Source organism: Lepisosteus oculatus, chromosome 3, assembly GCF_040954835.1.
Source record: "Lepisosteus oculatus isolate fLepOcu1 chromosome 3, fLepOcu1.hap2, whole genome shotgun sequence".
NCBI lineage: Eukaryota > Metazoa > Chordata > Actinopteri > Semionotiformes > Lepisosteidae > Lepisosteus > Lepisosteus oculatus.
Window position 1 is genome coordinate 14,915,239 of NC_090698.1, and position 26,696 is coordinate 14,941,934.

The 26,696-nt window shown below is 41.4% G+C and overlaps 1 protein-coding gene across 7 annotated transcripts in view; it reads right to left on the bottom strand.

Annotated features, from left to right (window-relative positions):
* Positions 1-26,696, bottom strand: part of ccser1 (coiled-coil serine-rich protein 1) — a 266,374-nt gene that overhangs the window by 223,467 nt on the left and 16,211 nt on the right. For 6 of the 7 annotated variants that reach the window (XM_015340413.2, XM_015340417.2, XM_015340419.2 and 3 more), the window contains exons 1-3: positions 17,948-18,096; positions 14,512-15,707; positions 12,973-13,160 (exon numbers count right to left, since the gene is read on the bottom strand). In XM_015340413.2, the coding sequence (XP_015195899.2) occupies positions 12,973-13,160; positions 14,512-15,707; positions 17,948-18,081 (1,518 nt within the window). In that variant the 5' untranslated portion in view covers positions 18,082-18,096. Of the gene's footprint in view, positions 1-12,972; positions 13,161-14,511; positions 15,708-17,947; positions 18,097-26,696 lie in introns of those variants that run through there. The other variant, XM_015340415.2, reaches the window with a different exon arrangement.

The window sequence follows — 26,696 nt, forward strand, 5'->3', positions numbered from 1 at the left end:
TGCCATCAATTTCCCTAAGGGACTAATAAAGTATTATCTATCTATCTACCATGTTTTGTTCATTTCTTAAACCTCAATTTAATGTCGAAACCACGGCCCTCATGCTCGTCTCGTCCTGATTTGTTGTCATGCAAAACTATTTGATTAAAAACAACCTCCAGAGAACTAGTTCTTTACGTCACCTTCTTAAAATCTACAAGAGAATCAAATCCCTCACTGAAAGAAAAGTTGGGTGAAAAATCTCAAGATATCTCCATTTTATCGATTCATTTTATACATTTGGTTCCTACTCTCCCTTTAAAACCACTGTTGTTCTGTTTCTGGAAGGTGTTGCTGATTTTTGTTCAGTTGATTCATCCTTCTGCATGTATCGGATGGGATGTATTTCTGATGAAGGTGAGAAACCATTTTTAATGGATTTACTGTTTACTTAGGCAATAAATAATTTATTTTAATCACGTAACGAGAAGACATGCGCACACAATGGCTGGCAGCTCAATTTATTTCCAGCCCAGGTAGATACCATAGCTTGATTGCCCCACACAGAGAAAATGTTGCTGTTATAGCATCCTAATTAATGTACTGCGTTGTGTCTATTGTGCGAATCCCATTATTTCAGTTATTTGCTGTTTAACCAGGAGAGACCCCAAGGACTCTGACAAATGAATGTTATTTGCCACAGTTCTTTACTTAGTAATTTGCAAATAGTGTCTGTGTTTATAGCTCAATACGCATAACCTTTCAGTTCATGCTTCGTTTTTGAGTCTCCCTGCTTATTTACAATCTCATAAAGTATTTAAAACATACAGCCATCTATGTCCCAGGTTTGTTTGTTTTATGCGTTTGCTGGCAAATGCATTTATTCAAAAACACTTAATTTAATAACACTTTTATCCTAGTTGATTTTAACCTCTTCTAAAGCCTCTTATTTTAAGTTGCTTCCCCATATTTTTGACCATGTGACTTATTAAAGACAAATCAGATAAAAAAAACAGCTTCAGGCCAAATAAAATAAGACTAAATAATTTCACAAGGCTGTTCATGTTAAACTATTATTCTTTAACAAGAAATGTGGTTGATGAACTACACATTATTAACATTATTAAGTGGTAGGTAATCTCTGAGGTTGTCCAACAAATATTTTCCCAATATTTTTTTTTAGTGCATTTATTATATACTACCTCTTGTGCTTCTCTGACATAATTATTATTGAGTTTTTAGATTGCAACAAAATATTTCCAAAGTTCAGTTAAACTTGGAAATACAATTTCGAGCAAACGGCAAAACAATTTTATGGAGATCCTTCAATCCAGTTCTCACCCACCACAAAGCCGTTTAAACAACACATCAAAGTCAACTCGTTCCAAAGCCAGTGTGTGAAAAAGAAGAAAAGAGAGCAGTCTGACGGTGATGTGCCGATTTATTTACTGGATAAACACTGGCTGCTGCTTGCTGGGACAGACAGGAGGCTGGTGGTGGGCTCAGCGCAGCTGCCTGCCAGCTCCAGAATTTGGACCCTCGGAGTTCTGGTTGCGGACTAGGATTGTTCTGCCCTTGCTCGTGTGGATGTTCATCAGACACTGCGTTCTTTCCTCCTCCCACCATCATGTTGGCTACCTTTGATTGGCTGCTCTAAACTGTGCCTTTCTTCGCGATGCTGCGATTGGCTGATGTCCAGAGTCAGTAACGACAAGAGCCATGTGCTTTCAGCACTACACTAGAGATGAGCTGCTCAATATACACAACAATTGCACATGGGAAATTGGACTTTGTCTCTGAGGAGTACTGTACTGTCATACTGATAATGTCAAGGCACCATCTGCAAACAGTGCAGGGCACACTAGAGGTGTTGGTGAGACTCAGGCAGTCATAATGTGGCACCATATGACAGTAAGAAAAATTAAAAACATAATATTTGCCACAGCATACAAAATGTTGTCAGGAGCAAAACTAATACAAATAGCCTAAAATTTGCACTGCACTGTTTTGTAAGGCACACTCACAATAATACCTCTAAAGAAATTTCTGCTGTTTTTCTCTGGTTACCCAACATGTAATATAATTTTTTTTTAATATATTTTTAATTCGCACAATGTAGAACTGGGCTGAAATCTGGAAATTACAGTGACTAATTTATTTTAATAAGCCTTTTCTTTCTGACCGGAATATTATTTATTGATCTGTGCAGCGCCTTTGGAATCCCAGTCCAGATGGACTAATCTCATTTCCCTCTTTTTCACAAGCATTCTTTCAATTGTACTTATATTCCCTGCTCTGGATTTGCACTGACAGCCCCAAAAATATATTCCATTCTCATTTTCTTCCTCCATTCCGTGATAAAATCCCCCTAGCCCTGTGTGAGCTTTCACCTTGGGATATATTGCCAGCTGTACTTTCTTCTCTACAATCCGTTTATGTTACATTTACTATCTCTAATTTTAGTGAAATACTCAAGACAATCGACTACATTTTAAATATTTCTTTTCTCAATCAAACTATTATTTCTTAGAGCCTATCTGAACAGGGTTTTCCTAACCGCTGTTAAAGATTACATATTTAAAGATAATAAAAGTCTATTTTTGATGACCTTAATGATGAAAATGTTGGAATCAGTCTACTGCGACATTCAGATTGTTTCTCCAATTATACCGCTTCCTGCTCTAGTCTCTTTTGATAAGGCAGGTGGCTCAAAGTCTTTACATTGTAACTCCAAGACCGTGTTGTAACAGGGGTTGACCCTGTCTCTGTCCAATTCCGAAACCAACACTTAAAATCCTGAAAAGACACACAGGTGTCTGTTACTCTCGTAGTTTTTAATCACCTCCAGATTTGACAATTTAGGATTTTCAGAATAAAAGAACTGAGTGTTCCGGAACTGGACTCTAAGTGACTCCAGAGATTTTTATTAACACCGACAAAATTGGACTATAGCAGCCTCTTCACGTTAGCTTCTTCTGGCTTCCAATCCCATTGAAAAACTGGATGCCATATTGATCATTAAGGAGTAACCATTAAGACTAAATATATGCATCATTGAATTGAATTCAATGAAACAGAATTAATTGAAACAGAATTCCAGGTAATTGAAACAGAAAACTTACATTGTGACAATTAAGGTCAGTAAGTTCATACCAACACTGCTGTTAACCATAAACTGTGGCAAGTATGTAAAACTCACTGAAAGTCCTTGGTCCCCTGCTTTAGTCCCTATGTTAGTTACTTCTATAATCACATTCTTCAATACAAACTTCCTTCAATTTGTCATGGATAGCAGAAAATGAACAATTCAGTGCTCTGTAGAAGACAATTGCTAGTGTGATCTAAAATTAAAAAAATAATCCATTTCCATATTTCTGTTTGGATTTTAATATCTTCACTCATCCAATGAGATTAACTTGTATTGAAATGTCAGACAGGAAATCGCCCCCTTTTTTTCCTTCGCTCTTAACTACCTAACCTTCACATATATTGAGGTTGAAAAATAAATATTATTAATAAATGTGCTGCTTTGCTTGCCAAGAAGTTTGATTTTTTTTTTGTTCCCATGAAAGTGTTCCTCTGCCATCTAGCTACTGACTGCTGAACTGCCACATGACAACAAGAGTTTGCTGGGCCATTGTGAAGGGTGCACAAGTAGAATCATCTCCTATCCCCTTTTAAGATGGGATACATGGTAAAGAAGAATTCATGTCGTGTCACAGTTGTATTAACCAAAATCTCGTGTCAAAACTACTGTACCTTTCCCACACCATTGTGGACAATTTACTGACCAAATGTCATCAAGTGAATTCTTGCAGGAGACAAAAATATTATTTTCACTTATATGTTCATGTTGGAAGAGCTTTTTTATCACGAAATACTCGCTTGCTATAGTTTTTTAATATACTAATTTTATTCGCTTTCTTATACTGTGCCAATATTTGTCCTGGTTTCCTGTATGTAATAGCTATTGAGCAAAATTCACATTTTATTTTCTTGAATCCATAAGAAAAGTCAAGCAGTTCAATGTACTAGGAAAAAAAGAGTTTATGTACTGTAAATACTCATTACAAAGCACTAAAAGGCAGCAAAACCTTCTTAATTGAAGGGATCCACATTTCTTGCTTTTAGGCAGGTGAATGTTTCTGTAAAAAGTACACGCATTCTGATTAAGGTGTGGCACTTCTACTTGTATCACATTGGTGCAAATTTCAAACAAGCACAGAATCTTGCTTGAGGAAGAGACAAAAGAAGACAAGCACATCTACAGTAGTGTAGTGCCCTGCAGTGAGTATGACACTGCTCAGTCCCCTTCCTCTTGCAGTGATGTATGGCTAGTAATTTATTATTCAGCAGGCTCCTTTATGTTCAAAGGCACAAAACACCCAGAAGGTTGTAATTTCTATTCACATCCAGGCCACTGGGTCCTGGAAGGACTGGAATGCACCACTCCAAGTTTCACTGAAAGTCTCGCAACCAGCCCCTTCTGCAGCACTGTAGCACCACCAGGGCTGTGGTTGTAATATTGATCCTGTTAATAATGGGATGAACATCAGAGGAGCTTGGCTGATGCACAAGCTCACCACGGACAGGAATGGCTTTGCAAAACATCATTTAGCGCAATTCTGTACCACTGCATGCCACTGCACCCACACTGCATTGTGCATTTTGTGCTGTTTGGGTGCTTCGGGGTTTTTTTTCTAAGTTTATTAGGCTTTCACTTGCAGACATTGCTGTCACACTAACTTGGACATCTCAAAAGGATGGAGAGAGCTTTGGTTACCACAAGAACAAGCAAAGATTCCCCCTAGCAGCTCAAAACTGTTCAACAAGTGCTAGATATGAAGTAGCCACACACTGCACATTGCAGCTGGGCATGCACGAAGAGATAATTAAGCAAAATCACTATCAACCAGAAAGCCTTGCCCCTATTCTGGTGAGCTGTAAGATGAAAGGGCTCCGGCTTTGAGTTGTTAGAGCGTTCATTCTCACTCCAGATCCACTGTCAGTACAAAGCTGATACGGATGTATTACACCTGCTTAGTTACAGTACACTTTCAGACAAGCAGTCATACTGATACAAAAACAAAACTGATGAAAGATGGGTCTGTGGGGTGGATGTTATCACTGCTGACTTATCGTTTTTGGTCCTGGGGGCAAAACTCACTGTGATGCCTTTGGGATACGCTGTAGAAAGTGCTATAAATGCTATAAATGTTTTATTTTTCAACTGAACAGTACATTTTTGTGGGGAAAAATACGGTTTGTAACAAACAGGTTCGGACATTTCAGTTCATTTCCACCTCTGCGGCGCCTTCATGATCTGCATGACGGAAAGCCGAGACGAGATTTTCCAGCTTTCAAAAGGGAATGATCAAGATTCATTGCGCTGTTTCATTTTCAGCGTTTCAAGTCATTCCGCAAAAATTATTAATTTGCCTAGTTTGCTCCTTTTAAAGGTGGCACGAAGAAGTGTTGCACCTAGGAGACTGGTGAGGGGAGGAAGGAAACAAACTAAATATCCAAGTCTGCTTTGCGTTAAATAAATTAACTGAAGTTCCGATCACACTGTTTTTACAAGAAGCCTGTTCCCCGGTTTCAGGATTGAGGACGGATTAAGATCACCCTCTAGTGGTGTCAAATTCTTCCAATTAGAGATAGGCTCTGCGCACTCTTCCGAACGCTGTGACACGCTGCATCAAGCCGTCAAAGCAGTACAACGTTGGACTGAACAGAACGGCGAGTGACGAACAGCAGATAATTTCAATATATTTATAGATCAAGACATGGCAGGCGGAAACTGTTAAGACAACAAGTGATGAGAGGTACGCAGCAGGGATAAGACAGATCATTTTCCACAATCATTCCCCTGTCTTATTAAACATATATTGTTGTCTAAATAGATAAACCGCTTTAAAACAAAGTCAGACGTTAATAAGCAATGTTTTCACAAAACATGTTTCCACCACAAATGGCTCAGTTACTACCTTCCTGGAACCGGAAAAAAAAACATCGAGTGACTGATTTGACACACTTTAAAATGTGATATTGTTAAGGTACGGTATCTCCCTATCGGTAACAACCGCCGAAGGCTAACAAATGAAGCAGCTGGAAAGTATGAAGTTATAAGTAGTATCTCACATTCATCTTGTCCAGCTGCAATTTCTCATTGAAGGTTAAGTAGTGTAGAGTTTCTAAAGAATACCATTACACTGCATAGGGTTGCATGGTCTTTTGTGCCAATGTTTGAAACACAGCAAAGACATTTGATGCCTAATTTGTTATTTATTATATTCTAAAAGCACTTACTGTATATATGCACCCTTTGGCCAATAAAAGATGGGTAGTTTACTGGTATAGTTCGAGTGAAGTTTCTTGCTTAAGGGTACAACAGTGATGTCTCAAATGGAATTTGAACCCACAGCTTCTCAGTTACAATTCCCAAACCCTGACCACTGCTCCACACTGCTGCTGGCTCTGTAACTGTGCTGCCAACAGGGGGAGACATATCTCTTACTAACAGTGTGTCTACATTTGGTATCTGCAACAGAAAACAGCAGACATCATCTTACTCCTGTCTAGGCCCCCCTGGCGATACAGTTCTTGGATTACTCTGCGCAGTTCAACACAGCTGAAATCACAAACCATGATTTCCAAAGACGACAATGCACTTGTATGGGTGCATTCCTCTATCTTCAGGATTCTAACCAAAAAGGTGAAAAACACAAATAGGGGGGTGGTGCCTAAGGAAAAAACAGGGGCTTAGGAAAGTCCTCCATATTTTTCTGACTTTGCCAATTAGTTTGGAAGTTTCAGAGAAATATTTTATTCTCGTCAGCTGTGTCATTGCAAACTTTCCCTTCCCTGCCACAAACAGACTAATAAGAGATTATTTCCTTTTCTCAGCTACTGCGCACTGAGATTTCAATTCTGCTCAAGTGGTTATTTCAATTTCAAATTTCAAAATCCCCCAACACCAGTGTATAGTAGTGCACTTAATATAAACTTCATCTGGACGATGTGCAAGATTCTGCATTGAAAAGCCGATGCTCGGACACAAACGTAGCACAGGGCTGCCCCAGTCCAGATAGGCAGAATGAAAACCAAACATGCAGACGTGCAATTTCCATTGCAAGGTGCCTTGTTATATTAATCTTCACTGGTTTGAAACATATGGGCCAATTAAAATGGTCTTTCAAGCAGCCAAACTCTTCAGGTGGTAATCCCCACAGCTGAAGAAAACCCACAGCTGGATGCACAGGTCTGATAAAATGTTACTTCAATCTGCAGCTTACTTACTTATTTGTAATAAAAAAAACCGAACATTCTCTATCCCTGCCAGGACCTGCTGAGCAGACATATCTGAATACAAAAAGTTGTTTTTTTCCTCTTTGGAAAGTAAATGAATTTCATTGGGGGGGGGCTTATTTACAAAATGGAAATTTGGGACAACCATTTGTGTCTGAATCTAACAATTAAAAAACTTACAGGTGTGATCTCCTAAACACTCCTCCTGTTTCGGGACAACAATCCAGTATGTTTCTGAATGAACCCAGCTTTCCTATACTCTTTCCTGAAACTAACCATCCAAAAAATATTTATTTTCACATTATAAGCTTAAAAACTCAGGTTCATTTTCTGACCACGTCTTCTTGATTTACGTTTCTGTTTCAACAACTAAGACACAGAGAAGGCATGAAAAGTTTAGGTACTAGAACTATTAAACAGTAAAGCTAATTTGGCAAATAATGGTTCAATTACATTAATACAGTTGTGAGAAAAAGTTTGTGAAGCCATTGGAATTATCTGGATTTCTGCATGAATATCTCCTAAAATGTGATCTGATCACATTTCATAATAATAAAGACTGTCTTATTTAACAAACAACACACACAACATTTTACATTGTCATATCTTTATTGAACAAAATAGTTTAAACAATCAAGGTCATTGATGGAAACAGTTTGTGAACCTCTAAGATAATGACATCCTGAAAAGAGGGTAATTGGGCTCAGGTATTCGCACTAATGAGTCAGCCGTTCCAATCAATTCAATTGTGGGTTTGACCTGCCCTGCTACATAAAAAAATCACACAATTTTGGTTATCAGCTCTTCACAACAGAATTATGTTGAACTGCAATATTGCCCGATCAAAAGTGATTTCAGAGGACCTCAGAAGAAGAGTTGTTAAAGCTCATAAGACTGGAAAGGGTTACAAAAGGATTTCTAAAGACTTGGGCCTCCATCAGTCCGCAGTCAGGCAGATAGTTTACAAATGGGAGAAATTCAGCACCGTTGCTACTCTCCCTAGTAGTGGACGTCCTACAAAGATCAATGCAAGGACACGCCGTACAATCCTCAAACAGGTGATACAGAACCCTATGGCGACAGCTAAGGACCTGTAGGCATCTCTAGCACTTGATAATGTCTGTGTTCATGAGTCTACCATAAGAAAAACACTGAACAAGAGTGGTGTTCATGGGAGGTTACCCCGTAGGAAACCACTGCTCTCCAAAAAAAAACACTGCTGCCCATCTCAAGTTTGCTAAAGACCACCTGGATGTTCTACAGCACTACTGAAACAATGCTCTGTGGACAGATGAGACAAAACTTGAACTTTTTGGTAAATGTACATAGTGTTATGTTTGGAGAAAACAAAACACTACATACCAACACCAAAACCTCATCCCAACTGTAAAGCATGGTGGACTAAGTATAATGGTGTGGGGAGCTTTGCTGCCTCGGGGGCCTGGAAGGCTTGCAGTCATTGAGGGACCAATGTATTCCAGGTTGTATTAGGCAATTCTACAGCTGAATGTCAGGGTGTCTGTCTGTGATCTAAAACTCAAAAGAAGTTGGGTCATGCAACATGACAATGATTCAAAACACAGGAGTAAATCAACAACAGAGTGGCTCAAACAGAAGAAATTCCGTATTTTACAATGGCCAAGTCAGAGTCCTGACCTCAATTCCATTTAAATGCTGTGGCATGATATGGAGCAGGCTGTTCAAGCAAGACATCCCAAAAATATACATGAACTGGAACAGTTTTGTATAGAGGAATGGGACAAAATACCTCCTAACTGCGGCACAGGTCTGATCAGCCGCTACAGAAAGCGGTTGAGGTTTTTGCCAATAAAGGAGGTTCCACTAGTTCCTAAATATAAGGGTTCACATACTTTTTCCACCAATGCCCTTGATTGTTTAAACTATTTGAAATAACCAAATAAGACTCTTTATTTATTAACATGACTTAGATGAAGATCAGATCACATTTTTAGGGGCCATTCATGCAGAAATCCATATAATTCCTAAGGGCTCACAAACTTTTTCTCACAACTGTATGTGTTGTTCACTGACTAAACATTATTTGAGCTTCTCTGAGGAAATTTATATTATAAAACACCTCAAGACAGAGATTGTATTCAGACCAAAAATAGGAATTAAGTGCTTCCTTAATCCTAATAACTCTGTGATTACCAAGTTAAATATCCAGCAAACCTGCATAGAGACTTCCTCTGCTCTTTCTATTACTCACTTCTGCAAGTGACCTGCCTGACTCTACCATTGTGAGCCTGTCCATCTCTCAAGGATGCTGATGAAGAAACACAATGTGCTGCTAATTACAAAGTAATTGATGTGCCAATCAAAAATCCCACAGCACCCAGTAACACCCAAACGAAGCTTTTGGCAACAGAAAACATTACAAGCATCTTCCACTGACATGAGGAAACATGATCACTTTGTAGATTGACAGTTCCTGTTAGTCACCAGAAGACAAAGGTTTAAATAGATTAAGGAAGACCTACAGACACCCTCCACTGCACTGGCTTCAACTTTAATAAAAGCTGGCAGGATTCTGCTTCTAAAAAATGGAAATTACTGAAAGTGTGAAACAGTCAAATTAACTTTGTGAAAGTCCTCCCACACTGCCATGAATATAAATATGCAAAAAGTATGTGCCCGGAATCTAAAACGTGTGCTTTACAGTTACTGAAACACAATTTGTTTCAATTTACTTACCTGACTCATTTAGTAAGCAGTTGGGTAGTCAGATTGGTTTTGTTACCCAAATGACTACTGCAAAGACTACCAATTGACTACCTTAATGCTTGTGCTGCAGAAGACTGTCCATGACAGACATGACCTAATTCAACATAAACTGTGTCTACTCAATGAAAATTAGGTTACAATTAAGGGAAGTGGAGGACGTAATTCATTTATTAAGCACATTTAATGAAGAACGTTTTTTTCTTAAAAGTTCAAAATAACATGGAAAGCTGAACTACAGCACCAGGATCAAGAGGTCACATCATGATTAAATTCTTAAGCTCTAAATCTGGGCCTTCAAAAAAAATGTATTTTAAATGTTAGAAGGGAGGATTGTGACAAAATGAGTCAGCCATCAACTCTAGACACAGAGAAGCTAATAATCTTCGACCAGATCCAAATTAATTATGGCTCAAACTAAAAAAAGACCAGAGCACAGTCAAAAGTTGTGTGCCCATGAGGTTTAATGAGGTGCACTGTCAAAAGAGATCAAGTCAAGAAGCAAACAATAACCACATTACATCCAAGTGAAGCAGATGTAGGATTCTAGTAAATGGATTAATTGCCAATACTGCAATATATAAACACATTTTATTTTCCTGAATTTGAAATGAACACACATTTTGAAAGTTCACAGAAAGCAGTTCCTCTTTGCTCTTTAAGACTGGTGGGTTGTCGTAGCTCCTTGACAGAGATGTTATACATTATCCTAACAGCTCACTCCCCAGTTCACATAGCAGGTTCATGCGTCAAAAACATGAGCAGCAATCTGCTACTTCGTCCCAGCCTAACAGAACACGTGAAGCAGGCCCAGTTATCAGATGTCCCAAATACAGTGCCTAATATCATTTCTCTTTCAGCTGTCACATTACCCACTGTTATATGGCATCAGTATGCTATGAAATATTCATGTTACAAAAGATATTAGAATAATGTTATAAGTGAGGTGAAGAAAAAACAATAGAAAAATTAAAATTTAAAAGTGGGTATTTCACTAGTTCACAATGATTTCCTGGTCTCGGATACAAGAAGTCATGCACCCCAGCACACACAAATCCCAGTGAGTCATTAAAGTAGTCTTATGAGCGCAGCCATATTTCCACTTTTCCCACGCACCTTTGCAGGAAAATTAAGAGAAGTCAAAAGGCTACAGTATCCCTGGAAACACAATCGTGCACATAGCAACCATCTGCTCCCACGTCTTCACAGCTCTCATGACCTGCGTCCTTGTTCAATAGGCTATATGCAAGGCTCTCCACGTGTGTAACCTGCTCTTTTTTTCTTCTTCAATGAATCGTGCCCTCTTTCAGGTGAAGGGCTTATGTGCTCTCTAGATACTGGTACTAGGAAACAGGGCTAGAGAGCAAGAGGAAGGTGTGGGCCATGAGAGAAAAGTGCTGAGTATATTCTTCAGTCGTTTGTAACCATACGGCCCATCTAATATATTTGGTGTGCAGACACAGCAGCATCTCACCTGAGATACAGATTAAAACATGTACTCATTTAAAACTATGAGTTGAGCAAATGAGTACATATTTTAATGAGCTCATCTCAGGTGAGATGAGTATCTGAGCGTCTCAGTTGAGATAAGTACTGTACATTTAATAACTCATTTAAAACATAATCATACATAACATATCTCAGACATGTTTTAAAACAACAGATTAAACAAAGAACTTAAAAGAATATTAGTTTTAAATTCATGGCAAAATTGTCATTTAACAGGATTTGTAGATATTTCTCTTAACAAATAAATCTAAATTATCCTGTATTGGGTCTGTATGGCCCATAGCTCTCGGGCCCTAGGTTCAAATCTGGCCAAGGGTGCCTTCTGTATGGAGTTTGTATGCTCTTCTTCCGTGACCACATGGCTTTTCTTTGGGTTTCCAGTTTCCACCCACAGCCCAAAGACATGCGGTCTCATTTCATGGGCTTCTCTAAGTAGGGACCCATAGTGAGCACATGGGTCGTCAAACCCTCAAGGCAGCACCCTGCCTCATGCCCACTGTCTGCTCAGCATACCCATGTATTATTGGTTATTGGATATGAATGGATAATCCTATATTATTCTCCTATTCAGATAATTTAACTGGAGAAATAAAAAAAAAAAACCTAGGATGAGTGTGCTTGATTCAATGTTCTAGTATTGGGTAATCTGATTATTATTATCTTTAGATCAACCTTTAATTGAGCTTTGTTAAGCAGAAGGTAAACAGAAATACCCACCATAGGAGAAATTTTGCAGTCAAATAGGCTACAAATTACTCTACTGCCATCTCGTGGTGAAAGGTAAAAATGCTCTTTGAGTACCAGTATTATAATCTGCTGTGTCCGTGGATTAACAGGAGTCTCTAGTCACTCCCATGTCACAGCAGCTTCTGCTTTTTTTTCTTAATTTCTTTACATTAAGATCTTACAAAATCTGTAGGTTAGCACCCTCTTTTAAATTATTTTTAAAGAAAACATTACTTCAGAGCAATGTTGACTTTCCATGTATCGCAAGACAGTTGGAACATACATTTTGTGATTTCCAAGTGTGTGAGTAAGTGTGCTAGAAATATTATTGGTTTATTTGAGTGACAGTGTAAAATGGGTCCAAACCAATTTATGCAAATACTCATTTAAACAGTGTGGTATTTTAGTGGAGAGCAGTCCTTTGCTCAAGAGTGGAGCACACTAGGCATGTGAACCCACAACCTCCAGTTCAGAGTCCAGACGCCTACCTGTGCCTCCTTAGATACTGTCTATACTATATGGACAAATAAAAAAGGCAGAATTGTCAGTTCTGTCTCCCAAGCACTGTGATTTGGTCAGAGTAATTTAGAAGGCATGCAAATTCCAAGATGCTAGGAGATTCTCATCCAACTGAGACCAAGAAGTTCTCCTTCCCCTGAGCAGTGCTTGAGCAGCACAACACTAAACGACCTTCTATTGGCCACTCACCAGGCTGTCCAGTTTCGAGGATGAAGAGTTGGCCCTCTGTTTCTGAAGAGTACTGATCTCTCCGTAGTGGGCCTCCTTCAAATTCAGGTGTAGCCGGGTGCCTCCTGCAGTGCCTTCAGAAGCTGATCGCAAGCGCCGCTCCATTCGCTTAATCTCGTGGTATGGGCTGATGCTGCACCCCACTGTAACTGGAACAGAGCATCAGCTCGATCAGTTCACAGAACAAGGGATTGACATTAGGGCTGTTCCGATTAGGGGCTTAACGAACCGATTAATCAACTAAGGAACTGATGAGGGTGTTTTTTTAATTTAATAGCATATTTCTTCAAGTCAAAAGTCACCAAACCTTCCTGTTTTCAAAGTCGACCACTGAAAATATTTGCGTTATCTGAAGACAAGTTACAAACTGTTGAACAGAAATCTCAGATGTTGCTTTGGGTTTTAATCAGACAGACAGCTGATTAATGTGGGTCCAGATTGTTGAATCAGTTTTGAATCTTAAGAGATAAATTAAGGCCATATGCATAGGCAGAGCACAAACAATTACTGGGACATGTAAAACTGAATTTGACAAGTGTTCTGAGTGCGGAAAAAAATATTTTCATCAGGAAAGCTTTGCAAACTGTTTCCACTGGCCTTCTTACTGTATATGGTAAAGCTGTGTCATTTCAAACATGGCCAAACAACCATGTAGACACCACAGAATTAACTTGTTGTTATTGCTGCTGTTCTGAGTTTATGTTTTTGGTGACTCCTTAATGTCTTTGTACTGGAGCATACATGCAAATAAGCATTCCATTTCACTTGTCCATATGACATATAAACTGAACTGAACTAATAATTTGTCTTTCCTTCTAATAATAAGGAAAATAATGCAGAATTTATGGACAATGTTGAATATTTTAATAATAATAATTCCTGACACTTATAACGCGGATATCTGGACACTCCACTCAAAGCACTTTACAAGTAATGGGGACTCCCCTCCTCCACCACCAATGTGCAGCCCTACCTGGATGATGTGACAGCAGCCATAGTGCGCCAGAACGCTCACCACACACCAGCTATCAGTGAGGAGGTGTGACGGATAAAGGCCAATTGGAAATTTGGCCAGGACACCAGGGTAACATCCCTACTCTTTTCGAGAAACACCCTGGGATTTTTAATGACCACAGAGAGTCAGGACCTCGGTTTTACGCCTCATCCGAAGGACGGCGCCTGTTTACGGTATAGTGTCCCCGTCAATATACTGGGGCATTAGGACCCACACAGACCGCAGGGTGAGCGCCCCCTACTGGCCCCACTAACACCTCTTCCAGCAGCAACTTTAGCTTTCCCAGAGGGTTTTCCATCCAGGTACTGACCAGGCTCACACCTGCTTAGGATCATTGGGCTGCCAGTTGTGAGCTGCAGGATGATAAGGCTGCTGGCGTCACTTTCATGAACTTCACACACAGTCAGCCCATAAGAAAGCTGGGTCAATTAAAAACCAAACCAAGTGATACATTTGCCAGTGTTAAATGTTGAGGGCGGCGTTACCTGTGTGTGTTCTCCTTGGGTGGCACGATTTAACCTCTGGCTTCACACAGCTGACCTTGGATGGTTCTTGGATTATGACGGTGTTGCTCAGTTTAGTTTCAGTCTGTTCGCTAGGCATCTGCTCTGGCTCAGTGCAATCTGCATCAGCAATCTCGCGTACCGGTGCGAGCTCGTCGACTGGGCCATTTTGAGTGCCTTCAGCGCCTTCCTCTCTGCGCTCCTCAGCGGGCTCACTGTTCGGAACATCTGCTCCACTCTCGGCACCCGCGGTCTCGGACCCGCACTGCACAGGCTCCTCCTCGGGCAGGACGGGGTTGGAGAAGACCTGCGAGGCCGTGAGGACGTGGCTGAAGTCGCCTTCACGGGGCACGGCGGGGCTCGCGCTGGGCAGCGCCTCCACCTCCGAGACCGAGTCCTCGGTGATGGGGACGAATTCGGAGGGCGTGAGTGCTGTCGTGCGGTCATCGGAAAGCATCGGGGACTGCAGGGAGCTCTCTGCCAGCTCGCCGGGGCAAGACCCAGGAGTCTCAGCCTTGGGAGGCTGGGCATTCCCTCTCGGCGGGTCAGACACGTAGGCCGGCAGGCCCTGCTTTGACAACCGGTAGTGCGATGAGAAGGACTTGGGCAGGAGCTGCTTCTTGTGCTTCGAAGAGCGCCTGCTGCTGTAGTCATCCAGGAACCCCGAGTCGTCCCCCTCGTTGGTCCCCGAGCTGATACAGTTTATGAACACGTTGCGGTTGGTGGACGCTTTCTCGAAATCCTCCGTCTGGGACCTGGTGATCTTTTTGCTCCTGGTTCCCACGAAACCAAAGGAATGTCTGCTCTTGGGCCTGATGCTCTCCTCCGGCTTGGGGAAGGCCAGCTCGGGCGCCTGGCCGCCATTGGGAAAGCCGAGCTCGGTGGTCTCGAGCCTCGGCTCGCCACTCTTCTTGCTGTGGAAGCTGATGGAGGGCGTCCGGAAGATGCTCCGGCGCTTGCCGGTGCTGCTGGAGCTGGAGTTGGTGCTGGACGGCGAGGAGGTGTGGACGCCGTTGGCATTGCCGGAAGAGGATGGAGAAGAAGGCAGCGAGCCCTGCCTCTTGCTCGCACTCCGTCGGAAGATGGGCAACCTTGAGACGAGGGTGGAGCGCCGGGGACCTGAATCTCCCATCAGAGCATAAAGTTGCGATTGCAGCAGAGCAGGCCTCACGGGCAACCTGAAACACACAGGCATGTTGGTGAGCTGCGATAGCTTCCGATTGCAGCAGATCATGCTCATGATCAGGATCAGGAGATTACTTAATGATCAGGACAGACTCCTTTGTGATTTGACACTCTTGCTCGGCTCTTTGCGTTTGTGCGGAGAACACAACCAATGAGCAGATTCTTAAACACAACCTACAAGGATTGTTTTTATTTCAGTTCTGAAATAAGACTAAACAAAAAGACTAACTTCTCTAATGGGAATCAAATTCATCAAATATACAACCAAATCTGATAATATCAAAAACACAAAAAATGTCCTTCTTGCGGCATTTAAACATCACTGTCACCCTTTTTAGGGTGTTGTTTTATCAAATACAGTAGTATACAGTTTGTCTTACAGGTCCATGCGTTTAACTAATGTGTACCTTGCTCACCAATGGGTACAGGAATGTTAGTGTAAAGTATACTTTAATACAGGGGTCTCCAACCAGTCAGTCTTGTCCAGTAGATAGCCTGTTTTTAAAGATTGGCAGCACCTGTAAGATATTGATGAATCCAGCAAGTAACGTGTTCAATTAAGAACACTTAGATTTCAGTCCTAAATTTAGCAAATCACATGTTTAATTAATTACAATGGGATTGTTCCAGATCATTCAACAGTGATGTACAAGTCCTGCTGAACTGGGACTAGGACCACAGTTGGAAATCACTGCTTCAGACCAATACAGCAGATCACTAATTATCACTCCAGTACACCTGGTTTTGTAAGGAGTTAAGAATAAAATAACTTTTAGTATTCCATATCACTTTTCCTGCACTGCTAGGAAGGTCAATCCCTTATCAACACCATACAGAAAAGAGCACTGTAACACGCCAAGTGTTAATGTGTCTCCTAAATCACCTTAGCAGTTATATCTGCAAGTGGGCTTTGGGCTAGGAATGAGGACAATTAAGTATCACTTTTGAAGACAAATACTTCCAGGAGAGAATGGAATCATGTTGCATTTTTGTACATATCAACCTATCAACTACAAAACAAAATGTCAGTAGTCAAACGTAAGCTACACTGACAAAAATAATGATGCCTGGCAATGATACCTACAATTCTCAGATCTATAAAATACACATGGGCTGTAATTCCATATTTAAGTCACATATTTAATACCGCCTCCACATATCTGCAAGAGAAATGAGAAGGCTCTGTTAAAAGCTCAAAACCCATGACTTTCAAACCCATATGTAACACAAGCAAGAACTGATGCAATAGTGTGCCAAGTGCCTTTTGCTTTCTGTCAAACTGTAGACATTTAGACACACAAGAGAGACAGACTGAACTGGAGAAATACCAGGGCGTTAGCAGGACATCACACAAGTCTCTACTGTGTTGGTTCCAGAGAACAATATGGAAGCGTGGGGCAGGGAGAATTTCAAGGAAAATTCAAATGAATGTGCATTTTTTAGGAAAACATGTACAACAATTTAGGAAATGGGTTTTCAGACTGGATGATACATTACAGCATCACACAATTAACAATCATTTCTGCTTCATCTGTTTTCTAAAAATGTCTAAAATATTACTGTAATCATCACAGTTTAAGTATGATTGTGTATGATGGGTACCTGCATGCACATAATTTTAAAATGAGATGAGAGTTACATAAAATATTTTAAAACTGAAAACTGTACAAAAGCTTGATGTGGTCAGTACTGTAACCTCACATCATGGGTAATCCCCTTGGTGTTATCTGGAAAGCAGTTTCTAAAGCTGTAAAACACAATGTTTTCCCAGCAGGTGGCAGTAAGCTACTGTACAGCCCCACAGCCAAAGCCAAAATTATAGCCCTGATTGACAACAGTTCTGAATTTTTTCAGCTTCCCATTTTAAAGGTAATCTTCCACAAAATAGCTTCATACTAAAGCAATTAAAATCAGTCAAGGCATACCTTGTATTTTTATCTGCAGGTCATGATTAATTTGACAAATTTTGACTTTAATCTTCAACGTCGATCTCTGTACTCATTAGAAAAGCCCTAACCACCGTTGGTAATTTGGCTCCCACATCTGAAAAGGCTTGAGTAAAGACCAGAAGCATTTTTTTAAGAAAAAAAAACATTTAATCAAAACAAGGAATTCTTCTGGAATTAGAACTCGGCTTGAACATGTTGAAAGAGCTTCAGATTGAAGTTCACAGATAAGCAAACAGGAAACAGCAATGATCCAGAAAGCCCTCCTTATCACCTTTATTGCATACCTGCAAGGAGACTGCTGACAGCCAAGACGCGAATATTCAGAAAGAGCAGGAGCACGTCCCTTTGAAGGCAGATCCCGTTCTTCATGAGAAGTCATGGAGGAAAACCGAGTTGAACTCAGCACTGGCTGGAACATTATGGCCTGTACTGTTATCTGCAAGCTGTCATTATACCTGTCCTTAAACCAACAGCCTGAAGGCTAAAGGCCCTACCTTCAATAAGGCATCCACAATTTAGAACCTACATCCCAGTTTACTGCATTGCAGAGAGTCATGTGTAGTCAACCTTTGTACTTTGTGTAACAGGCTCACTTACAATTGAGAGGAGTAGGCTGCTGTTCTGTCGGTTGTGAAAGTGACTGGGGGTCTTAACCCTGGAAACAAACAAGCAGTACACCTGAGATCTTAGAAAAATCCAGAGGAAGTGCTAGGACACATTTAAGGAAAAGCTCCGTCAGCTAAGAAAAAAAGAATTCAATTCCTATCTTTAAAATGATGTCGAACAACAGAAGCAGAGGGGTGGTCTTCTGTAGAGATTAATTGGAATCCCCTCTATGAATTGGCTACATTAGTCTGCTCTCCTCCCCACTGATAGCTGATGTGTGGTGAGCGTACTGGCGCACTATGGCTGCCGTCGCATCATCCAGGTGGGTGCTGCACATTGGTGGTGGTGGAGGGGAGTCCCCATTACCTGTAAAGCGCTTTGAGTGGACTGTCCAGAAAAGCGCTATATAAGTGTAAGTAATTATTATTAATTAATTATAGAGATGAATGGCAGACCAGGGTGGAGATGAGGTACTGGACACTACAAGCAGACTTTCAAATTCCATATCCAGCTCATGCAAAAGTCAAATGCAAATCTATGGAAGAGAAATGCTTCCACCAAAACTACACTGCTGTTCATTTGTCCTTGGATCTTTAGATCATTGCTGAACCTAATAAGTCAACAATTATCATGATATATTGATTTAGAAATCCTCTCCCTTTTCCCCTGCTCGACTAAAGAGAGGCTGTTCCTTTTTAAAGCGCCAGGGTAGGGGATGCCTTTGTGACTCTGGCCATATCTTTCCAGGAAACTAGAAATTCGAATTGTTAGAAACTTTTTAAAAAATTTAAAAAGAATTAGGACGCACACAGTGTAAATGCTGACTTTTCTTTTTAATTTAATCCTTACATACTTGGTTGCTCCAGTCCTGTGATGCCTTAATGCCAGCACTCATGTGTATACATATGTATTTTTAGACCTGTTATGTTTTAATTTTATGCAAGCACTAACAGTGAGACGAAACTATCAGAAAGGCGATATTCCTGGTGAGACTGGGGGCAATCTGGGGACAGCTCCAGAAGCACAGGGCACTAGATAGGATGACACCCTGGACAGATCTGTGGTCCATTACAAAACACGCAGGACAATTTACAGAGATTAAATAACCTAGCCAGCTTGCTTCTGAGAGGTGCGAGGAAACGGTGCACCCAGACAAAAACCCTCCATGTAGACCAACCAACCATGTGGACACAGGAGAACATGCAAACTCCATACTGATGGTTCCCCAGTCTAGAACTGAACCAAAGAGTCTTGTGACAGCAGCACTGGCAGGAACACCTTTATATTTGACAAAACAAATATAGTAAGTCTGGGTCTGGATCATAGATGTATATCCGGTCAAATTCAGAGCGCAGTAGCATCTTGGTGATAATATTGACACATTTTGTATTTTTAATTTATACTGTTTTCTGCACACTAGTTAACTCGTAATCCATACGGGCATCTTTCTGTACATCCAATTGTCAGCATGAATCTTTTATACAGGCGTCTAGAAATCTAATGCCTTTTAGGTAAGCAAGATCTACCTTCTCCAAACCAGCAGCAGACATCTCCTCCTGTTACCGTCAGTTGAGCTCTTAGAAACAACTTTCTTGAACACACATCAGAAGTAAAACCTGGATCAATTCCACCCCCCTTTGTAGATGGATATTACAATTGTGATTTTCCTGCAAAAAAAAAACCCTGTCTCAAGTGTCTGTTGAAAGATCTCTGAATAATATCTGTCATTCCTTTCAAATCATTTCTGAAATACCTGTGTTGGTTCAGCTCCTGTACCCTGCATATTATTCCACACTGAGTGGTGCATATTTTAGCCTGGAGCTGATTATTCAGTTTTTGATGAGGAAACAGCTGTGCAAGATATTCGCCATTTCTACATCAATCTCTATAGCCACTTATTAGTGTTTAAATTCTATCAGGACTATCCTTTTGCTGTGTTGAAAAAACAGTTTTGCCCCACGGCAATTTTCATTACTCTGTCTCTTTGTCATCCAATTATCGTAATTCATCTGCTGTTCGTCTTGCTTCTTTTGCCTCTTGATGTTTCTGCGTTTATTACAAAAGCCTTCGCTCAGCTGAGACTTCTTTTAATTTCTCTGTAAAGATGTTTTTGAGTAAGTTTTCCGGACTCAGATTAATTTGCTGTGGGTTCCGAAGTTGTTTTGCAGCTGTAAACAAACATTTCTGAAATGTTATCACTTATCCTCTGCCTCATATCTGTTACCACAGTTTTCCTCTTTAGATCTCTCTCATTTCTTCAGTCTGCCTATGTGAAGGCCCTAACAATAGAAGCTGCCTATAGAGTTTAAAAGCAGACTTCAATAGATACCACTTTGTAGTCACAATTCCCAAGTGGCTCACCTGTCTCTGTCTTGAAATAAAATCAATACAAAACTCTCCCCTTCTGGCTGCCTTGACAAAGTGAGTTCTTTGCTCTCAATCAGGTTTTCCCTATAGGTCTCCACTCACACGGTACGTTCTCAGCTGGACTCCTGAATTGCTCAACCTGTCTTTCTGACCAAAAGCTGAGCCTCTCAGTGCACACATGAGCAGATGGAGATGGGCTGCTTGCAGGGACACTAACAGCGGCAGGCTGTAGGAGGGACAGCAGCAGCAGCAGGCTGTAGGAGAGACAGCAGCAGCAGCAGGCTGTAGGAGGGACAGCAGCAGCAGCAGCAGGCTGTAGGAGGGACAGCAGCAGCAGCAGGCTGTAGGAGAGACAGCAGCAGCAGCAGGCTGTAGGAGGGACAGCAGCAGCAGCAGGCTGTAGGAGGGACAGCAGCAGCAGGCTGTAGGAGGGACAGCAGCAGCAGCAGCAGGCTGTAGGAGGGACAGCAGCAGCAGCAGGCTGTAGGAGGGACAGCAGCAGCAGCAGGCTGTAGGAGGGACAGCAGCAGCAGGCTGTAGGAGGGACAGCAGCAGCAGCAGGCTGTAGGAGGGACAGCAGCAGCAGCAGGCTGTAGGAGGGACAGCAGCAGCAGCAGGCTGTAGGAGGGACAGCAGCAGCAGGCTGTAGGAGGGACAGCAGCAGCAGCAGGCTGTAGGAGGGACAGCAGCAGCAGCAGGCTGTAGGAGAGACAGCAGCAGCAGCAGGCTGTAGGAGAGACAGCAGCAGCAGCAGGCTGTAGGAGGGACAGCAGCAGCAGCAGGCTGTAGGAGAGACAGCAGCAGCAGCAGCAGGCTGTAGGAGGGACAGCAGCAGCAGGCTGTAGGAGGGACAGCAGCAGCAGGCTGTAGGAGGGACAGCAGCAGCAGGCTGTAGGAGGGACAGCAGCAGCAGCAGCAGGCTGTAGGAGGGACAGCAGCAGCAGCAGCAGGCTGTAGGAGGGACAGCAGCAGCAGCAGGCTGTAGGAGGGACAGCAGCAGCAGCAGCAGGCTATAGGAGGGACAGCAGCAGGAGCAGCAGGCTGTAGGAGGGACAGCAGCAGCAGCAGCAGGCTGTAGGAGGGACAGCAGCAGCAGCAGGCTGTAGGAGGGACAGCAGCAGCAGCAGGCTGTAGGAGGGACAGCAGCAGCAGGCTGTAGGAGGGACAGCAGCAGCAGCAGGCTGTAGGAGGGACAGCAGCAGCAGCAGCAGGCTGTAGGAGGGACAGCAGCAGCAGCAGGCTGTAGGAGGGACAGCAGCAGCAGCAGCAGGCTGTAGGAGGGACAGCAGCAGCAGCAGCAGGCTGTAGGAGGGACAGCAGCAGCAGCAGGCTGTAGGAGAGACAGCAGCAGCAGCAGGCTGTAGGAGGGACAGCAGCAGCATGCTTTAGGACAAGAGACCAGTGTCAGAGGACCAGAGAGTGTGACTAGGGATGTAATTCCCTGAAGATGTTAAAGGATAAGAACAATACTTTGATGTGAAATTCAACAGGAAGCTGATACAAAGATTAATAGTGCACTTCAACCCCTGTCAGAACTCTGCCTGCTGAGTTTTGAACATGGTGGAGTTCCTATAAGGTTTTCTTTGGCAGAGCAACAGTTGGAGCCCTGCAGTGCTCAAACCGGAATTAAACAATGGCAGAGACTCTTTTCCCTGAAATGGGAACTAACAGAAAAGAACAGAACAATGCTCCTAAGGTGGAAGACAGCTTGGCAACATGGTGAATACATGGCTCAAACGTTAGACCAGAGTGGAAAATAACTCCCACATTTTTCACTTCAACACAAAACTAGATGTAAGCAATAGCAGTTTATGAAAATCATGTTTACAACATGATTATCACAGCTATTACAGAGAACTTAGCAACAGTCATTTCTGGTGTGTTGTAAAAATATTTTTGCATTCAAAGTTCCTTTTCAATGAAAAGTGCTGAACACACTCAAGGAGTTAATTAAATGATTATAATCACACTCATAAATTATGGAGCCCTGGGTAACACACAACCCAGAAGCAGACCTGGACCAACCCAGAGAGGCATATTGATTTCTTTCAAACACATTTACCATACAATACACTAAAAGACCATCAGCAGGAACGTGCAGGCTCTTCTTTTTTAGCCTCGAATAAAAACCTGCTTGCGACTTTCACAAAGCCAAACAAAAACCTGTAAAGGTACAATCAGGTGACAGACATCAAAGAAAAAAAACACCTTCATTAACTAAAATACAGCCTTGAAAAATTAGTCAGCTTAGTTAAAATTTCAAGTCCAGGTATGTGATGAATGGACTTTTACACAATCCCTGAAGCCACGATCAGCTGTAGGGAATTGATACTAAACCCCTCACTAACAAAGACACAAAGACATCATAAGATCTAGCCACCACCCCCCTCTCCACCCCAGACAGGCTTAATCATCCCACTGCTGTTCATAGCATTTTGACAGACGGTGCTCATTCAGGCATGCCCAGACAGCCTCATAGGAGCTCAATTCTGACCTACTTCCACGCACCAGTCCAAGGCGCTGGTTAGGTGAAGAACAAAGAGATTTTCCTGTGGAACCAGTTCTACCTAAATATGGACATGATCCACTTCAGACAAAAATGAATGTCACCGAACAAAAACGCCACACATTCTATTTCCTTTTTAAATCTTGATTGCACTAGGCTTTTAAAACTTTCACAGATCTTTATCACACAATGACTAGTTCATTTTTTTTATTGAGAATTCAGCAACAAACTCTCATTACATATGCATCATGAATTCTATTATACTGTTTATGCTTTTCACATGGTCTTACCTACATCATGCTTCTCAGTTTAAGTTCCTATTATAGTGAGCGGCATCCTCATCTACACTATCCCACTGAACTGCAGCGTATTATATGAAATAGCCTAGGGGCATCAGTCCACTAAATCAAACATAACATTTTTTACAAAATACAAAAGAATGTTTTCTTTGCTCCAAGCATGTTTTCAACGCACATTCAATCAGAGTTGAAAATAAAAAACTATCATTCTACACATACTAGTCTTTTGAATTCCTGCTTTACCTAAGAGTCCAAGCCTTGAAATTTCTGAGAAAGTGTGAGACAGGAACACGATGAGACCAGAACTGCTTTCCCTGGAAGACTGCATTCGTCTGGGTTTCACACTAACAAGGAGAGCAGACAGGCTATAAGACCATTTTAGCACACAAAGTATCAAGAAAATTAATACTCTTAAAGATATTAAGAAACAGTGATGAAGAAGAAGAAAGCAAGTTCAAATACTGGCTCAAGTCCAGAAGAAGGTCGCAGGGTATACTGTTGTATGTCAAGAATAAAACCACTTTTATTAGCAATTAATTGAAATGGATCTTACACAGCTACCATGACACCTTCATGGAGACTCCATACCATGCTAAAGTAATAACCTAGTCCTTTTTTCATCTCAATTTTTTTTAAATGAAGTGACAGGTGCTGAAGTATTTATAATGACCCCTAACCCAAACTCTAATTCTAATCCAACCCCAAAGACCTCTATGGTGACAATTATTATTGCACCTATGAAAAATGCACCTACACGTTGTAAAGACCGATAGTCATAAATGACCTTGAGTGTCAGTGTAGCATCGCACGTGGCCTCTATGATGGTAAGCTGCTTGATAAATGTGATTCTACTCAATTTCATAAACTGTTACGGAAGAACATATTAGACCATATTAAACGAAATAGCTGAAACGCACTTAATAGGTTCACTTAAAATCAGACTAAAAAATGGCCATGAATAAAATTCTCCAACATTGCTGAAACTTTCCACTCTCAACTCCTTACAGATAAGCTTCTTCTTGTCAATGGCGTGATTAAACCAGGTTTACCTGGTTAAGTAGAACCTACAGAAGTCTTGTCACCTATTATCTATGGCAAACAGCAGGACAGTAGGTGGGCTACATTATTATTCCCTGTTGTATGTACAAAATTTCAACATTGCAGCTACTGAAACTTCAGGGAAAAGGCACTGATGCAATTTCCACCGATCTTTCCCAGGTATGAGATGCACTATGAAGGTTATTCCTCAGCTGAATAGCACAAAGGGCTGATGATTATATTAAAAGATTAATGGTTACAACAGTAAGGTGAAACCAAAGCTTTTTACAAGATATTTCTAGAGATGCACACAGTCTGCTTTTGGTAAGCTGGTATTGGCAGCATGCAAACCTATTGAAGACAAATATATCCGCCACTATTTTTTAACCCTTTCTTGGCATAAAGGAGGATTTTGTTTTTGCATTTTTCCATGTGGAACAGGATGTGTAACAATTACCAAGCGAGCTGAAAGGAAACTGAAGATGAGAAGGGCTTCCAGATTACACAGATTCCAGCGGCTCGTACAGAGATCCTGCCGGTCCTGGACTTCCTGCACACAGTCCATTCAGCGAAATAACATTGTTCACTTCTTCCTGGTGAATTATGACAGCAGCCATGTGCTTTACTCACTTCCACCTGATAATTCAGAATATGGCAGCAAACTACGTTATTTTTAATATTATTTCACATACGCCCCTTAAAATATCTTGAAATCAGAGTCAAAGGAAGCTGGCTATGATGTGTTTATAAGCCATGATTCAAAAAAGACCTGCAGAACGTTCCAATGCATTTAAACCATTCCATACAAGTCACAACTATTTCCTTTGCACAGTATTAAGATTATATAAATAATTTATATCAAAATTAAATAATATTAAGATTAAGGATCTCTCCTTTATTCCCACTATACCAAGTGATCCATATTTTACAATATTAAAATAAACTCCACTACTTTTTTTGGTTTTATTTATTTTGGATTGGATTTATAAATCTTATAAAGATTAATTATAATGCTTAATGGTAGTGCCTCTCTCGGTAACCCATCTGGGAAAAAAAACCACTTACTGTAACACTAGACGAACACCAACTATTGCCAGAAAATCTTCTAAGGTTTCATGTAGACCTGACACACTGTACAACTATGAATGAAGCCGAAACCGGGCAGCAGAGTGTGTTCTGAACCTGCAGTCTGGTCTGGGCCAGAGTGCTCTTGTCTGGAAAGAGGTTGATGCCAAAGGCTTTGTTAGCTGCTTCCTTGGCATCAGGCTTCCAGCACACAAAGAGGTGTCCAGCAGCAGATGGACACAGACGTCACTGTGGGTCGAGCAGCAAGCACAGCAAAGAACAAACCCCAGCAATTGCTCCTCCTTTCAGGCACATGCGTTGCTGGTGCTGCTTTAAAAAAACACTGATTTATTGCATACATAAGGCACACGCTGGAAAACAGTAGATAAATATCCTCGAACAATATCCCCTCTTATGTACTGCTAGAATGATAGTGAAATGTTGTTTATGAGAAACTGCCCCCTCCCACTCCCTCCCTGAGCAACTGCTGTGCAGACAAAAGTTTGCGCCAAAGCAAATGCTCTATGAAACAAATAGTCCGTAAAATATAAAGTGACCTATTTTACACTCAGACACAGCATACCAACAGCTGGCAACATACAGTGTGTAGTTTGCTCTTTGCAAATCCGGATGTTAAATTCAGGACTTCCCTAACTGCACCCACAAATCTTATTTTACTATTGTCATTCAGTGCACTCTGTGTCAGTTTCAGATCGGTATATAAACACTGAAAAGGTGCTTCCTCTGTGCTTGCCTCTGTACTTAAAACAAGTTTTTTTCTTGTATTCTTTTAAAGAACAACTAAAAACATATTATAGTCAACAGCTATGGGTACTACAGGGTAAAAATATTTCTAACAATAAGTATTGCTGCACTCTGGCACTGCTGGAATTCAGTTACTGTACTTTGCAAAGGCTGGTGAGTACTGGGCCAGTACTATTGTGTGGGGACAGGAACATGACCCAGCCATGGGACAGGTTTCCTTCAGACATGAGGGGCTGCAGACCCCATAATCTTATCAAGCACCAAATCCTGCTCTAGTACTCTAGTGATAACATTAATGTCAATGCATTACCACCAGCAAACAGCACTTCATGCAGCTCTGCTGTGGCCTCAATCTGCCCAATACTGAGCACGGTCTTTAATAAATAC